The 16,956-nt window shown below is 29.2% G+C and overlaps 1 protein-coding gene across 1 annotated transcript in view; it reads left to right on the top strand.

Moving 5' to 3' along the window:
• Window positions 1-379: 379 nt before the first annotated feature.
• Window positions 380-16,956, top strand: part of LOC113373847 (tyramine/octopamine receptor-like) — a 45,565-nt gene continuing 28,988 nt past the window's right edge. Inside the window, exons 1-2 of the mRNA XM_026614120.1 lie at window positions 380-617; window positions 13,151-13,267. Coding sequence (XP_026469905.1) covers window positions 380-617; window positions 13,151-13,267 — 355 coding nt within the window. The remainder of the gene's footprint in view (window positions 618-13,150; window positions 13,268-16,956) is intronic.

Here is a 16,956-nt window from a genome sequence, read left to right as displayed (position 1 = left end):
ATTTTTTTGCGATTACTATAACTTACCCTACGGGAAGTTAAAAACGAAGTTATTTTCCGAACAACCCAAATAGTATACTCATGTATAATAAATATTTTGCTTTGTAGCATTTTATGTTGTTGACTTATCCGGCTAAAATTTCAATGAAAAAATTGTTTATGTTAAGTTATTTCGCATTATCTATTTTTGATTAACAAGTCCAATTTCAAACGGTATAAAATTTTCTTTTATAAGAATATCATTTATTATTTGTTTTGCAGTCTGTTATTATATTCATTACATTTTCTCTACAGATAACTTCCCGACATCAAACGCAAGCCATGCGTTCTTGCAAAAGATGTAAACAAACAGTGCAGAATGGGTTACCCGAATGAGAAGAATGCCCGAGTTCTCGGAGACATCCGTTCGTATTATAACGGAAGCCAATGTCAGCAACGAAACGGAAATCATCGTCTACGGCGATGGGCCCTTCGACACGGAAGCCGCCAACATCACGGTCGCCAATGTCGCGTTGGCGACGGCCACAGTTCACGATTGGAAGAATCTGCTGCTGTTGGCCTTGTTTTGCATCATCATTGTGGTGACGGTGATAGGAAACACTCTTATTATCACTTCAGGTAATAAATTCCATTATTAACTTCCCGTAGAATAAGTTATAGTTATCGCAAAAATATCGACTAGCTGTAAGTGGAATTCTGTCTGTTTGCTGGAACTTTCCGTACCGCAATTCAATATTCGAGTAATTAAAAATAATAAATATTAATCAATAAAAGTTGATCAATGATTTGAAACCTTTAATAAAATTTCGAACAATATTAAATCATTCTATCTTAAATCATTTATTTTGAAATATTTTGGAAATTCTGAACTTTTTTTCAAAGCAATCGTACTGCTTTAATTGCATAAAGACGAAATATCGAAGCGCGTAAGCGCCGCGTCGCCGTCTAACGCGTAAACATTGGTACGAAACCCATAGGAATGTAAACGAAATTTATACTTATTGTTAAAATCTCTATAAAATATCTGATAATTTGTTGTGCATATGTCTAATGTTCATTTTTGACCGCCAAATGGCGTTTTTTTTACTTTTTTTGTTAGGTCTCCGAAACCGCTAGGTCTCCGACCTGCCTTCATAAGAATTTGATCAATTTTTCATCTTGTCAATACAAGTAAAATGTATTTTGAATTATTCAAATCGGAAGCTCCGTTCTCTTAAATACTGAGTTACCGTTTTTTGGCACTTTTTGCCTCATATCTTCGGAACGGATAGACCTGCCTTCACCAAAAACTAATCAGCACGCCTTATCAATACGAATCGAATGTTTTTTGAATTATTCAAATCGCTTCATCCGTGTTCCCAAAATCATCGACGAAAATTTGTATCCGCACACACACACACATACACGCACGTACACACACATACATACATTTTTTCTAAGGTATGCCATTAATTTAAATAAAGTTTGAGTAAATTCTATTTGAAATCGCAATGTTTAGATTTAATTGAAAGCGGTGACTTTATTGTTGAAATAAACAGTTAACAATTTTATCTAAATATCTAAATAACAATTTCAATTGATTAAGTCAATTCTTACACATTTCAGGAAGTTTATGCAACTTGCCTTAAAGGTAAATGCCTCTTTCAACTAGTTTATAAAAATTTTATTCTATACTTATATAACCTTGATCTTGTATTTTTAAAAAAAATATTCATCACCTATAAGTATTAATTTATATTTATCCCTTATTTAATTACTAATTTTCTCTAACTTAATTTACTTTTATATTTTTTTATTTCTTATTGTTTATACCTCTGGCAATGTAAATGGTTAGTTAGTTCATTTAACCCCACCCGTATGTAAGCTTTTATAGAGGTTATATAAGTAAACGGTTAAATCCAACTTAAAAAAAACAATATACGAACTTAAAAATTATATTCGAATAATTACAAAAGCTCAAATCCAACAAACTACTAATAAATTACTTTTGGTATGAATTGAGATAATGGCTGTTGTCACATATTTTGCCTTCTACTTTAAAATTGTGTCTTTAAAAAATTATATACTTAGCTTGTTTTGGAGATAATGATGCTGGTCCTTTCTACGCTCGGACTTGTAAACTGCGCTCTATTCTATATTAAGCAACAATTTTTTATATTTTTTGTGGAAGGACAAGTAATAAAATTATACTAGTGGAAGTTACTTAGGGTATAGCCATTTTTTCATAGCACGTAGAATTTGAAGCTCTTGGTATATAAAAAAGCACTTATTGTACATGCTTTTAGCTAGAGCTATAGCTAAATATGTAGGTAATTTCAAGTATTGATTTTTGTAGGTTTGGCGAGTATTTCATTTAACTCAAAATTTATAGTGGTGTTTCTCCTTGAGCAAACTATTTTAAAACTTTCCTGTATTAGCACTTTGCTGTGTTAGCACAGCTATTCAATAACAAATGACAGTGACTTTCTAAAATACAAATAGTATAACAAATTGTATTTTGTTCCCGTATTTATTGATAACAAGTTATGAGACTAAAATATTATTGCTATATTTTATTAAAACTTCCACAGCTTGTTTTGGCATGTAATATCCTGACTTACATATTTCAAATAGTTTAAAGCGTTACAAAGTCTACAAACATCCCCGGTTCAGTCGACTGTGTGTACCGAAGATAAATTGAATATTTTCCAATAAGGGTACATGTTGTTAAATGCGCTTTATTTGATATTTCATATGATAAAATATATTATACATAATTTTCCTATGAGCGTAATATAATGATATACAGGCATGATTACTAGATTTGGATTTATGTTGATGATTTCATCTTATTTGCAAATTTACCAAACAGAATATAGAATTTAATCGCACTAGATTAAGAGATCTAGTGCATCACAGAATTATACAAGGTACAAAGTTAATATCACATATTTCATGATCGGAAAATATTGAAACATGAAAGGTTCGTTTTACATAACAAATCATTAATTATTACTAGAAAATGTAACCTCTAAAACTATTTTCAAACTTTCCTCCGGTAATGTGTTACCCGAATCTCTTTATATCTCATCCAATGCCTTATTTCTTATAAATATATTGTCTGTAGATGGAATAGACCGAAAATCGGAGATGTTTATTAGTATCTTGACATGGTCTGGTCAGCCCAATGCTGCTGCTCTCCTCTTTAGCGTTGTGAACTGTGCCTGAATTTACGTATTCCTAAGATTTATTATTAGATCACCGCGATCTGACCTACACAATAAAACTTGTCTAGACTCTTGAACTCTGAGTTATCGCTTCTTGAATCGTAGAAATAAATCTTCGCACTAGAGCTTACAAGAAAATTGCACCAAATCGTTGCAGTTTCTTATCGACACCGCAGAACAATAAATATGTGAAAGTCCTAAGATTTACGGACTACGTCATACACGAAATGCGTATTTGCAGTAAACAGCTGAAATTTATTATTTATGTAAAAATCTATCATGAGTATGTTGCAATATTTTGCATACTAATCATTATGTCCATTAGTCGAGGTGCCAGCAAGCCTGAACGTTTACGTTTCTTTTTCGTTTGGCTATAAAAAAATATTTTTGTTGTATGTTAAACCCCTTACTTCCATTCAATTTGGGGATTTCTTTACATTATTGAACAGCGATCAGAACATGTTGATCTAAATAAAAAGTGGATATAGTAGATGGTCCTTCGTTAAGCAACACTACTTTCTTAAGGGGGAAGCCTGCTTTAGAGGCTTGAAAAAAAATAGATTTTTTGATGGAACAAATTCAAATTATTTTTGGAGTTATAGAAGAAATAGTGAGCAAGCGTCAAGCATGTATACGAGAAGAACGAAAACTTCGAAGCGCGATTTTTCGATTTTACACTTTTACGATTCTTTCAAATTGGCTGGAAAGATAGGAAAAAACTAAACGACCTATCAAAATGAGACAAAATTTGTTATATTCAGGATTAAATTATATTGTAGTTGAACCTAAAAAAAACTTTAAAAAAGTTATAATTAACTTACTTTTTCACCAATCGAAAGTGGAATTTTGTTTAAAAAAACATGATTTTTTTTCAGGTTACGAAAAATTGGCGAAATTATCATTTTTTCTGGATTTAGATGCAACTAGAATCTATACTATTGAAAATATATATTTGTTTTGATTTTTTTGTTTCGGGTGAAAATTGTGGCCTGCATCTCTCCCGCCAAATGACACCTACATGCTCGTGGCGCATCGACAAAATGCTTGTACCCGGCATATTATGACATATATTTTAATGAAAAAAATTGAGAAGAATCTTGAAGTATATAGCAATAAAACTCGAAAGTTTCGTTTCAATTAAATTATTATTTCCTGCCCTGAAAATTCATCAAAAATGCATTTTTGAAGCCTCTAAAGCAGGCTCCCCCCTTAAAGAAGATCTCCTGGAATATAATAATTAGGGGATATCCTTGTATTTGCATGTCTATGAAACCAGCAATATGAGATGTTCTTTTTTACTAATTACTTCTTGAATTCTTTCAATGTTGAGATCATCATGCAAGATTCGATTTGACACACCAAATTGGGGAACTGATTTGATTTTTGGAGGATTATTAAAATCAAGGTATTAATTGAAAATTTTGTGCATTGAGTAAATACAAACACTAATAAATGGGAAATCCACAACATATGGATTTAATTGATTCTGAAGACTGTATAATGGAAACTGAAATTAATCACTTTATACAAAGTTTGGCCGTACTATCCATCACAGATATTTGCAGCATTAGAATTAAGGACTATAATGCAGTATAAGATCTGTGTAAGTTGCTTCCGAAAAGAGATCATCTCATAGTCTTTCGTGATAAATGTGACCACTATCAACCGAATCTTTCTAAATTGCGAAAAAAACACATGAAGAATTACATCTAGTGTCCTAGTGACAAAATAAAAACGTATTACTTTTATCCATTTTTTCATTCGTTCTACATCAGGACCGACAGATAAATCTGTGTGACGAATCGCGTCTTTGCGATCGGCAGCCCGTAGAATTATTTATGTTTCTTATTCCTCGTGCGTGACGCGGGGACAAATTTCTAACGCAGCGCAAAAGACGTTTCTGGAATTGCTTAAACATAAATCGTCTCCTTTGATTTTATTTAAATCGCCAAAGATATTGTCTGACACGTGTGAATTCGATTCTGTGATCAATGGTTTACATTTTCTCCAAACCACTCGATAAGCTAGTTACAGAGTAGACAGATAGTTTTATATATCTGTTACCCCTGACGAGGTTGGCTCCTAAAATAGTTACAGCTGGTATTCGTAAAATTCATATTATACGAATATTAATTTTTATGTTTAGTTATCATTGCTTTTCATACTTGTAACTTCAAGACTTAGGAGCATACCTAGTGTGACAATCTAAAAAAAGGTCATTTATGGGAATTAAAAAATAATAAAAACTAGGGAATGTTTGGAGGGTATATTTATACATGTCTTGAGAATATACGGTGGAAGTTTTGAAATAAAATATTAAATATTTTTGACATGACATGCAATCTCCGGCGGCGCCAAAAAAAAGGTACTCCACTGCTACAGTGATTGCAGCCTTCTCCGTTGATTAAACATAATTAAAAAAATCTCGTTAAGCTAGATAATATTGTCTGTACAATGACCTACGATAAAATTAAAAAATCAAAAATTGACAATATGGCGGCGTTTTAGAAAAGATAACCCAAATTCGAATAGTTGGGTAGTCGAATTCTACCCAAAATTTTGATCGTTTCTGGCCTGCCAAAATTCGATTTTTGATCAGATCAAAAAATCGATAGGTCATTGTACGGAGAACTATATATAAAACATGTAAAAAAATCGATAGTGATCGGATCATTTGCTTTTGAGAAATCACTGCAGCATATTCGGAAAATGCTGTTTCGAGAAAAAAGCGTTTAAAGATAAAATGATCGTTATATTATATACTATATATATACTCTTTAAATGGCTGTAACTCAAAAACTATTTAAGATATCGATTTAAAATTTTGGTATGTTATTTTTAAAGGCATAACCTACTGAAATTTGGAAAAATTGAAAATTCGATTTTTTGAAAATTTCAAACTAGGTGTGCCCCTTAATTGATTGTGACAAAAAGTAGATAATAGATTCTTTCAAGAATAAATAGGAAGAAGCAAAACGAACAAGAATTTTAGATTTTGTTTATATCAGCCCTAAAATATTCATAGTTGGAATAACTAGCAATTCATCTCTTTGCTAGGGTAAAGGTTCAATTGGCTCTTTCTACCTCACTCACGTATCTAGAGAGTATATAAAAACTATGAAATGTAACTAAAAATAAGAATGCATCTTTCAAAACAATTGATTAAGATATACTTGAAAATTATATTAAGGTCTCGTCAAGTTAGCAACTATGCTCACAGCCAAACAAACTAGCAACGAAAAAAATACTTTTATTATCTAATTTCTAACATTGCCGTATATCTCTTGATAGCGATGTCGTAAGAATTGAAATGCTGCCTAGTTGTACGTCTTTTGCCCTATACTTTTAAATATTCCTGTTAAAAATGTCCAAACTTTACTTGTTTTTGAGATACCGGTAGTGGACCTTTTTTCCCGAGGACCTTTAAGGGGGGAGCTTGCTTTAGAGTCTTAAAAACTGATTTTTTATTGCAAAAATGTCTTTCAAAACTAGCCAAGAGTATACCCCTAAAATTTCAGAAACAAATTCAAATTATTTGTTATTCAATTATGTACATCCTAAGCATCTTATCGCAACTAGGCAAAATTCATTGCATTCAGTATTAAATTTTATTTTAGTTCAACGTAAAAATACTTAAAAAAAGTTATAATTAACCTACCTTTGAAACATTCTAAAGTAAAATATTGTCTCAAAGAACAAGATTTTTTTTTTCAAGTTGCATAAAATTGGTGAATTTCTTATTTTTTTCTTGATTTTTTAGGTTCGACTAGAATCTATTTTATTGAAAATATATAATTGTTTTTTTGATTTTATTGTTTCGGATGGAAATTGTGAATCTTTCCCAAATGATACCCGCACGCTCGTGGAGCATTTGCAAAATGCTTGTATCCGGCAATGAAAAAAAATTGATAAGAATGATGAAATATATAACAATAAATCCTGAAAATTTCATTTCAATTAAATATTGTTTTCCTTCACTAAAAATTCCTCAAAAAATCTATTTTTTGATGCATCTAAAGCAGACTTCCCCTTTAAGCCTTGCTCTACCCTATGTCGTATTAATTTATTATACATTATATTAATGATAACCTAAGGATATTTATTTTGTGAACCTCAACATATCTGTAAGTGAGCATTTTTGTATTAAAGTTTAAAATGTTTTTTATCGAATTATTTTTATCTATAATAGGTTTGATTTAATACCTCACTTTTTATTGTGTTTGAATTACCCATGGAGTTGTATGACACGCATTCATTCGATATTTTAAAATAAATTACTCTGGAGAGTACATATGCCCGAATCTATTTTTACATAGGTTTGCATTTGAAGTATTGTTAAATACAGTGTTCGGAGTGCTTTTATGATCGATATTTCAATATGTACTTCATACTTCTCACGAATTCGGAAAAATATGTGTTATATAGACTAGTTTTGAAAATTTTACATCTACATATAATTAAAAATATTGCTATTCCAGTACTCCAAACGCTAGGAAAAATAAGTAAAACATGTTATATATTATAAAATATTACTTTAAATAATTACTTCCAATATAGAAAATAATATTTTGTGGCATGTTTATAAAATATTATAGACAAATTTTATTCTACTGCAAATCCAATAATTTGAATTTAGTAATTTCGTTAGTTATAAATCTATATAAAAATTAAATAAAATGAAGGATGTTTTCTTATGTAAGTAAGATAACATATCAATACATAAGTTTCATATGGATCTTTTCGATGTATTTGCCCAATTATTTCTTTGTTTCTATATGTATTGCTTTAGGTATCGATGTTGTACAGATGAAAACATATCTTGAGTAATATTTTTTGTTATAGATGAACGTTTTAAATCATTCTTATACAGTATACTCCTTCTATGCTTCCATGGTTATTTTTTTTTGTACTTTGGCGTTTTAGTACCTTGGTTTTCTCGGTGTACTTTTTGACGGTGCTCCACCATAAATTTATCACATCTTTACTAATGATAGTCTAATATAATCTTTCTTTTGGTTTATATACTATTTCTAATAAATATGATTTTTTTCACCAACTGTTTGGAGTACTTTTCCATTAGCTAGTTTCTCGGTCTACCTTATCTTTTTATCAGCCTGTCTTACAATAAAACAAAACAAAAATATTTATAATAATAAAACTACGTTACTGTATATAAATAATTTTATTTTATCACCATCTATCATATTGATCCCGAAATGGTTCAAGCCCGTGTGAACCTATCCACATGCCCAACATTGTCCAAAATCGCGCAAAGTTTTAATTGAGATAAACGCGTAAATAGCGAGAGCAAAACGGCGTAGACCAGCGACTGCAAATGACAAACTAAATTGCCTTTAATTCAATTATTTAATATTAAACTGCTTAACTCGAGAAGCAGAGGTTTACAGCTGCTCCAGAAATGATTAAGTGTACATACAAAGTTCAAAACGTTCAGAACTCCATTAAAATTGTTGAAGGGCTGTTTGGAGATCTCTTTCAAATAATGCTCATTGTAAGAAACTTTCGAATTATAGTTGTATTTTGAAACTTGGATGTTTTTATAGAATCAAATAACTCATGGAAAAACTTATTCGTTCATTCACAGGGTTTGCTGATCGGCAAAACTAGTAAAGTTTGAAGTAAATTACTTTATTTCATTTGTTCGAAATTCTTTTGATTCTTATACGTACATTTCTTCAATGAGAATTTCACAGAATATGAATAAACTATGTAATCTTATATGGGTCTTATCACATATCGATATTTGTGAAAAAATCTTAAGTAAGAGATTGATATTAATCTCTGATTAGTCATTAATTAACATATACAAATATATATTTATTATATAAAACGAATTGAACAAACGTTTCGAAATTAACAAGACGCAAAATAATTGTGAACAATTTTGTTTACGAAATTATAATTAGGGGGAAGTCCCCGAGTGACGGACACCTAAGGTTATTTATAAATAAATCAAAAAATATTTTACGAAATGTTTATTAAATTATAACTTATGTTAGATAACAAAGTTATCTAAGTAAGTCAGATACGCAACCTTTGCTAAAAATAATACTATCAATCAAACTTTGGTAACAAAAAATATAATTTTATGATGAAAGTGGCACCTAGTACCGGAAATTTCAAAATAACCAGTATTGAACACATAGGTAGCCACTTTGGAATGTCTGCACATGTGTGTTTGACGAATATTCTTAGATATTGCAAAAAAAATCACTATTTATCTGTTTATCAACCCTTTTGGCTGGGCCACACCGATGCTCTCAGCTGGAGCATTCATCATAAGATTTTCATTCTTTGACTAGGAAATACGAAAAATGTGGGTATGTAGTGAGCGTTAGTTCTTATACAGAACAAAATTAAATATTTAAAATAAATTACGTCAACTGTCACAAGAAATTTCAATATGCCTACTGTCCGGTGCTAAGGGACGACTTAGTGTCCGGTGCTAAGCGACAAGCATGTTTGTTCATTTGGTGGTGTCTACTAAAATTGTTTAAAATTCTAATAATATTCTACCTTTTTACGGATAACAATCAAGTACTACTTTTATCATTCAATGCCACTCAAATAGAAATGCATAAATACGGTAGAATTACTTCCATTGATATTTAGGTGACGCCGTAATTTTGCGCCTAAAACAGCACAGGATCGCTCTCGCCGTGGCCGTGTGCGTCACAGGTGAGTCTTGTGTGCCCCCCGCACCCCTTTCACTTGTATTTGGAAATAAAAAGATTTATACTCGCTTAAATAATACGTGTTAAATAGAGTGTCCGGCATTAGGTGCTGTCCGACGTTACAGGACTTCTCCTTACACGATAACATAATAAAATTTTGATAATGCAATAAAATTCGACCATAAAGCAGACTCATAGAATTGTCCATTATATAAATAAACCACTAGAAGAGAAAAAGTACTGTTCAGCAGCATTCTTGGATATTCAGCAAGCATTTGATAAGGTCTGGCATACCTGCCTATTCTATAAATTAAAAATTTATTTGACGTACTCTCTTTGCTTAATAATAAAATTATATCAGTTAAATAGGAGTTTTTTTGTAAATATTTTAGACACTGAGTTATCAAATAAGACGAATAAGTCGAATCGACTTGGTTCCAATTCTATTCCTAATATACACATCTGACATACCAATAATAACTAACACTTTGATCGTAACGTTTTCTGATGATACGTGCATTCTAGCCAGACACATACATCCCAGTTCTGCATCTGAGTTACTCTAGAACCAATTAAATCAATTAGAGAAATGGAACAAAACCTGGAGATTTGAAATGAATGGTTTGAAGTCAGAACATGTGACCTTTATGCTTAGAAGAGAGTCCTGTCCACTAGTGAGAATAGGAAACACTCAAATTTCTCAAGAAGACCATGTGAAATATCTCGGCATATACCTCGAGGAGAAAACTTAATTGGCGAATCCGCATTAGAAAAGAGACAACAGCTTGAGATAAAACCAAAGGGCTGTACTGGTTATTAGGAACTAAATCCAAATTAAGCTCATACAATAAGCTACTTTTATATAAAACTTTATTCAAACCAATTTGGTGCTATGGAATACAATTGCGGGGCAGTGCTCATAAGAATATTATAGAAGTGATTTCAGAACAAATTCTTGAAAATTCTCTTAGGAGAACCGAAATATATCCCGAACTGGCTGATCCATCTCGATACAAACACACCCACAATAAAAGATAACAATAAATAAATAACAAAAACAGCACATAATTATAGAAATAAGGTCATCAGACACCCAAATTCACTAGCAAACTTCTTACGACGTATGTGGAAAAAAAAGCTTCACTTGATCTAAGTCATCAATTTTCCTGATGAAGATTGAAATAACTTAGTTATTATTTATAAGAAATTATTTATAAGTAAATAGTTAGGATTATATCATTATCATAAAAAAATTGTCAATATTAAAACGAATGAAAAACAACTATTGAGTTGTTTTTTTTTTCAACATGTCAATATAGTATACAATGTCCCTTTACGGCTGGCAATTTTAAATTCCCCAAATTTACTAAATGTCTTTAACAGTAGTAAATAAAATAAAGAAAAAAATTAATATATTATAAAAATGAAAACATATGTAAAAATATATATATGAAACTATGCATCATAAGATAAGAACATAGCTTAGCGTGTATTTAATTAGTGGCACAATAAATGTTGTAGATTCATGAAATACTATAAGTAGATTGCACTATTTATAAAATCACTTCCCATGATTTTTAATTAAGATAGCATTTTTAAAAACGACTATGTGATTGTTGAAACTGCGCGTACACAATTTTTAAACAAATTTAGAAATGGAATCAGAAAAGAATTGCAATACAATTTAGTTTTTCTGGTTTCTCCTTAGAGTAAGATTTTAATCAGTTTGTAATTGAAATTTATATTTATCGTCTTATAATAAAATATTGCCCAGCTTTCATACTATCTGTAGCATATGACAAATGAAGAAAGTTCTCAAGCATAGATATACATCCGTCCAAAGTAATTGATGTTATTTTCCCTCAAGAAATATTCAAATAACAACGTGTATACGTTAAGCGTTGCGCGTTTTATTCATAAATTCGCATTTAATATAATGTCCTAAAATGTATGGCACAATTTTCTCTAAAGTATCATTTTTCATGAATCATACTTTCTAAGCGAACTGATGTATCAATTTAGGAAATTTTACCTTGTCATGGAAAACATTTTTTTGCGGATGTTGAGAAATGTGAGATTTTTTCTTTATTGTTTGGTATTTGGATTCAATTGTGAAAGTCATGGTAAAGGCAAAAAGTTGAGTTAATATGAGTTGTTTTGATTATGAAATACTAAAAATTAATTAAATATTTTAAAAATGCGTTGACCAGAAATGCTGCTTCAATTTATAATGAATTCTTCATATATAAATATATATATATATATATATATATATATATATATATATATATTTATATATGTGCATATAACATGTGGAAAATTTTCCATTTTAACTGTCTTAAAGTCGAGTTGGAGTTTATCTCAGCTCAGGAACTTACCTTCAGGCCTAACAACCCACTCTATAAATCTATATATTTGTATATATATATATATATATATATATATATATTGTGGTTTTACTGGTTTGGTATATATATAATTATCTCCTTTTTATATTTTTATATTCAATATCAAATATATATATATATGTTTTTTCAGGTTACTGAATGATGACACACATTAAGTGTCGCAACACCTAATGGACTAACAAAAATTTTAATTTTAATCTTTTCTTAATTCGACGATTGGGCTGCAAAATAGTTCAAATATATATATATATATATATATAAATATATATATATATATATATATATATGTGTGTGTGTATATGTATATGTATATATAATTTAAATTGATACATAAGATAATATATTGCAAATGTTTTCATAAAATATTGAATAGTATACATACTTCTGAGGAATTTAGCATATGCTGATATGTGTTTGAAAATTTATGGATCCGATGATATTCAACTTACAATATGCGGCATATGGGATCCGTATGCAAATATTTTTTTAACTCACTCCATCATGTACATTTTGAATTATTTTCAAGACATTTCACGCATTTATATGAAAAGATTATCCCATATCAAATGATAATCGGTTTCAAAAAACTATTTCATTTAATACATTTATTAATAACTCGCGGCATATTACAACAAATTTGCTTTTTTACCATCTATAATTTTCATTTCATATAAAATGACGAATAAATCTGATTGAAAAAATAAGGAAATGAGAATGTAATAGTTTTATATAGCGATAATCAAGAGTAAATGCATAGAGCCCATTTATAATATAAGCAATTTTCATTAAATAGAGTTCGATTGAATATTTTTTAATAAACAAAAATTCTTTATTCTTTTCAGTTCTGACAACGAGACGTTTAAGAACTGTCACGAATTGTTTCGTGATGAGTTTGGCTGTAGCAGATTGGCTTGTGGGCATATTTGTGATGCCCCCAGCAGTGGCTCTATTTTGGGTTGGTAAGTATCCTTATAATTCTTTATGTTACTTATAAATTTAATTAATCTGTAATATTCGATCGATCTGTATTTTCCTTGCTACCAAATCTACTCGTGAATAGGACAATTTATTTGATCATTGTTCTACTCTAATATTATTGACATATATGGTACATTTATCCAAACCTATACAATAATAAAACACGCTGCCACAACTTGTAATTATAGAATTTAATTCAAAATTGGAATTGAAGCCTGAAATCAATTCAAGCATGGTAAAATAGGTTTGGTTTTAGACTCCCACAATAAATACAAAGCTGTTAGTTTAATACGAATATCTGAGAAATTTTCTCAAAATGAAGCAGTCTTGAGTGCTTTTAACTATCAAGCAAGTACAGAGTAACTCGATTTTAGTTAATAATTAAAATTAAGATATAATATCGTCCAACTCAAATGGATTTAATTGCTTGTATTTTATATTGATATAAGTATTCATAAAAATTGTAATTTTTTATCTTTATAATTCTGATAGTTTTGCTTATCAAGAATCTTTGAAGAAAATTATGATAAGATGCTAAGAAATTAGTTTTTTTAGTTTCTCATTGCAATGTTAATTATAATACTAATCCTTAATGACTCAAATGAGAAATCAAGCTTATCTTTATTTTTAGTATGATTAGATTAAAATTTAATCGCTGTTATATATAAGCTTTTGCGCATATCAAATTACATTGAATAATTTTATATATTTATATATGGATTTGAAATCAAGCTAATCTTCAGCATGTGGAAACAATCGTATAATCTAAACCTTTGTAATTAAATATTGATAATACTTTATAATATTTCCTTAATTAAAATAACTTTTTGAGTAGGTGTGCAAGTAATCACTTAAATAATTCAATATTAAATATATGGATGATTTCCAAATTGTCATAAGAATATGAAGAATTAAGTTTTCCATACAAGGAGGGTGTATAAAATAAGGCGATGGCTGCAGATATTCCAAACATATAATCACAAATTCAAGTACAGTTAGTTTGTTTTTTTTTTATCTGGCATACTTTGATTTTAACAGATAAAAAATTATATTTTCTAAAAAATAAATCAGTCTGGTTTTATACTTTTGACTATGCCGGAGTTCACTTTTTTGGTTCACCAGTAGGTACAGAATTTCAAGCAAGTTGGGTTTGCATTGGACTGATGCTTTGGCTTTTACAAAGATAGTATAAAATTTATTCATTTAATAAAAAGATACCCGGTCTCTAGAAGAAACTGACTTTAAATTCACACTGCAGAGAAAACTTTCCGAAACTAAAACGTCAAGACATTACCATTCAAACACGCCGTTCTTTACATGAAACAAGGTGTGTACAAATTTCCCCGAAATACAAAGGCCCTGTGCCACGTATATGAATACATACGTGCTCTTTTAGCCTTCGTTCCTTCTGTCTACCTGAAATGCCACGTAATTTACGACCGAAACTTTCCCAGTACATTATATTTAGGCGGAGCACGAAATTTAAAGGTGTTTATGTCGATAATGGTCCATGTTTTTTAGGAGTTTGGAGTTTTCAAACTCTTTTTTGCGATGATAGCTTAAACTGCTCAGGAAATTATGTCTGAAATTTTTATGACATGTTGTGGTTTATGATGTACATAAAACGAGTGATTCAATTATATTCAAACGGTATTAAATGAAGTGAATTTTATGACTATTAATGAAGAAGACCTACTAAAAACTAAAGTATAAGCTTCAGTAAATTGAATATAATTTCTAATTAACACATAATTTTATTGAAAATATTTGGTAGATTTTGTGCAATATTAAAATTATTTTTTATTATTATCATGCTATAATTACCTCCTTGTAGGATAAGTCATTGTGATCGTCTAAAAATCGCTAATGAAAATTTTTGCATACCTCAGAAAAAATGAGTATATGTATGTATGTGTGTGTGTGTATGCGTATGTATGGATACAATTTTTCGTCCACGTTTTTTATATTTAAAAAGCATTTGTTTCCTATTGATAACGAGACGTGCTGATTAGTTTTTGGCAAAAGTCAGAATATGAAAATTAGGTTTTTGAGAACAAAGCATCCGATTTGAATGATTTGGAAAACTAAGCATCCGATTTGAATGATTCAAAAAACATGTTTCCTATTTAAAGGAACGATTAGTTTTTGAGGAAAATAAAAAATGTAACAAGTTCAATTTTTTTTAAATAATTTTTTGAATACCGAAAATGATCCGGATTTCGTTTTTAATTTCACATAGAATTCTAAAGTTCACTTATATATTCCAAATAAATAATTTGAACTTTGCAATTGATTTATAAGTTCTTACATTTTGTCTATAAAATATGAATAGTGAAAGTTACAATATTTATAATAATCTATGTCAAAACATTTAGTAGTCTTCGAATATTTTATTAAGGTACCATACATCACTACTTTATTTTTTTTATTCATAAAGTAAATTATTTTGATTATTTAGTACCATTATCTCGTATAATAGTTGTTTCATTTTGAACTTATCTGCCACATGAATAAATATGTTTAAATTCTAAAATTTAGTTAAAACAATGAAAATAGTATAATTGCTTGAAGACAAATTATATTTGTGTAGTTTATTAAAATAATCGATAAATAATTAACTTTTTTTCAATGTTTCTAATTAAATTTAATTGCTATTAATCTAACAATGATGAAAAGATAATATTTGAACTAATTGTCAGTTCAGTATAATTGATATCTTACAGTAAGGTTTAGGTAAAAGATCTTCAACATTTTGAATTTTATTTTAAAACAGTAACTTTTCTCTAAAATTATATTATGCATAATGTAATTGTTTTAATAAATTATTGTTGAAAAACATATTAAAATTTTGATACATTAGTAATTTCCTAAATAAGTTCATTTTCCAGTAGTAATGCTCCGGGTCTCATGATATTAAAATAAACGTTAAATATCTTGCATATTTTTCATTTTTTTAATTTTTTTGTTTAAATTAATTTTAATTAATCTAACAATGATGAAATATAATATTTGAACTAATTATAAGTTGAGTATAATTGATATCTGATAGTTTGTTTTAGGTAATAGTCAGAACTCGACATTTTTAATTTTATTGTAACTTTTATCTAAAATTATATTATGCATAATATAATAATTCCAATAAATTATTATTGAAAAACATAATAAAATTATGATACATTAGTAATTTCTCAAATAAGTTCATATTCCATTAGTAATGCTCCAGGTCAAATGATATATTATACTTCCCCTACATGTTGAGTATCATTTGATTACAACATTTGAGTTAGAATATTTGGTTTTGATAGGTAATTGTATAATATTTATACATTTCCTATGTAATATTACCGTAGAAATAGTATAAACACCATTAGCACAACACCGATGTGTATATTACATCATGAACAACTAGTATAAAATTTGTTTACTTTGAAGAACCGCGACGTAAACCTTTCAACAAACTTACACATCATCAATATGATCGATCGTAAATATTTTATATGAGAATATTTGTATTCTGTTTTAAGAAAGATACTAAACACTAATGATTATAATAGGCAGAGGAAAATGATTCTTGCAAAACAAAAATACAGATTGGAAAGAAAAGGTTTATACATGTTGTTAGAAGCTTTTAATTAGTTAGTTGGGGATATGAATAGTTATTTGCTTCTAC

The sequence above is a fragment of the Ctenocephalides felis genome, unplaced genomic scaffold (assembly GCF_003426905.1).
Source record: "Ctenocephalides felis isolate EL2017-DRISC unplaced genomic scaffold, ASM342690v1 CF-g0.4_SCAFFOLD_01604, whole genome shotgun sequence".
NCBI lineage: Eukaryota > Metazoa > Arthropoda > Insecta > Siphonaptera > Pulicidae > Ctenocephalides > Ctenocephalides felis.
This window is presented reverse-complemented; position numbering and strand designations above follow the sequence as displayed.